This window comes from Fistularia commersonii, chromosome 29, assembly GCF_037954325.1.
Source record: "Fistularia commersonii isolate RoL2024-O1a breed Wild chromosome 29, RoL_Fcom_v1.0, whole genome shotgun sequence".
Classification (NCBI taxonomy): domain Eukaryota; kingdom Metazoa; phylum Chordata; class Actinopteri; order Syngnathiformes; family Fistulariidae; genus Fistularia; species Fistularia commersonii.
In genome coordinates this window covers 10,497,063-10,499,010 of record NC_141312.1, presented here as the reverse complement: position 1 = coordinate 10,499,010, position 1,948 = coordinate 10,497,063, and the positions used below count along the sequence as shown (strand labels likewise).

Sequence of the window (1,948 nt, the reverse complement as noted above, 5' to 3'; positions counted from 1 at the left end):
CATAAGAAACATAGTCTTTCATCCATTTATTTATAAAAAGATAGTCAAAACATGATGTAAAATGGTCATACAGACATTGTTTACTAGTGCAGCTTTCACACTGTCAACATCTATGTACGACAAAACAGATAAAATATTAAAAATCTGTTTTAAAAAGACATTTTGAATATGATGAGCATTAAAACCTTACACATCTGGAAAATAAGGTACAAAGAGAAGCAGCCAAAGAAATGAGCAAAAGGGAAAACAACCCGTGTGGAAGTCTCAGCAGTTTTCGGACCAGGAAAAACCGTTACCGACCCTGCAATTGAACAGAACAATACATGAAGAAGTTTGTCCATTACCATACACATGCAGAAAATATGGGTACACAGAAATTACCTGCTGTTTCTTCATTATTTCATCTCTTGTCTTGAAAACTGGTGCATCTATTACCACAATGCCTTCAGCCATTTCATTCACTTTTTCCAAGAGGTCTTTGCTATACCTGCCATAAAGGAAGACACATGAAATCGGTCAGTTATCATCCAGCATTTATATTTGGTCAGAGTTTCATTAAGCGTTGTGAAGACAAGTTTTATTCAAGTAGAGCCAAATCTTATCGACAACTGTTACATCGTCATTGCCGTTCACCCAACAAAACCCAATTTTAAGTTAGGATCAGTATAGGATCAAAGAGAAACCGTCTTTAAGATTGTAGAATATTGACTGTGGACACAGTAATATTGAACAATTAACCATATATGTTTACTTGCAATCTGCACATGCGCAGACTCTCTGTAGGCGGGCTCAAGTCTATTGGTACGAATTGTTATCATCGCCTGTGCTCTGCTCTTCAGTAAAATAACTAAGTGCTACTCTAATATCTCCGGTCGTCTTTTACGCAAAACACAACATGGTGAAATTCATAAAGTGAAATTGATGCCATTAAGAAAATGTAAACAAAAAGTGAACACGAGAAACATTTATGTTGCGTTTACGTACCGACAACCGAGGAAGACATGGTTCGCCCAGACCATGGAAAGGGAGACCAGCTGGTCCAGCTGTTGGCTTTCAAAGTCATTGAAATTCCGCAAGATAAACTCCCGTCTGGGTTCCCAATGTTTGTCGCTTTCCCAGTAACCCCTGAAAGCCTCTACTTCGTCGGCAACAGCTCTGTTTTGCTGAATGAATTGATCGACATCGAGAGCAGACATGTTTCTTATCCTCACATCGAGTCAACAAAGGCAGATTTCCGGTGTAAGATTAGTTTTCAGCCTCGCTTGACTCCGACAGCGACACCCTGTGGCACTTTATGTGTACTGCACTGTTGTTCTATCTGGTCACCACCTTGCTGTTAGTGGAGAACCTTATGTGTGTTCCAGTGATCCTGCGAGCAATGCCGTCTGGAGCTCAAACTCCGGGTTGGGTAACCCATGGTGATAAGGTCCAAGGAGATGGTCCAGACAAAGTGCGACCTAAAGACCCCAGCGTCAAAAGTGGCAGAGGAAGACTATGGTCACAACCGCACTGATGGTGCAAGAAGGCAGAGGGTGGTCTTCGGTCGTAATGGCCTTACAAAGCTTCCCTTTGCCAAGGATTGTGTGGTGACTGCAGGCACATCAACCTCCCCATACTGGTACCACCGAGGAGCTTCACTGAACGCCACAGGAGGTCTTTCCTACCTGAGGTTATGGAACTTTTTAATTCCTCTCCCTTCAGCTGCAGGGAATCTCAAAATCTTAAAACTTAAAAAAAAAAAAAAAAAATCTCACCCACTTACAGTAAATCATAATAATTTATCTGTATATATATTCATAACTGTGCAATATTTCATTTCATAACAGCTGCATGTGCAATATTTTTTCATACTCTTGTGCACTCCTTATCTTTCACCTGGTACTTAAGACCTTAAGACACTTCATAGCCTTGACTTGTTACTTAGACACTTTATAGTTTTATTTGTATT

The 1,948-nt window shown here is 40.4% G+C and overlaps 1 protein-coding gene across 1 annotated transcript; it reads right to left on the bottom strand.

The window, feature by feature from the left end:
• On the bottom strand, window positions 1-1,948 carry xtbd1 (XRN2 binding domain containing 1). The gene is made up of 3 exons (XM_086176890.1): window positions 985-1,948; window positions 382-487; window positions 1-301 (listed from the first exon to the last, which is right to left on the bottom strand). Exons 1-3 carry the CDS (start codon window positions 1,194-1,196, stop codon window positions 293-295), a joined length of 327 nt encoding a protein of 108 aa, XP_086033016.1. The 5' UTR covers window positions 1,197-1,948; the 3' UTR covers window positions 1-292.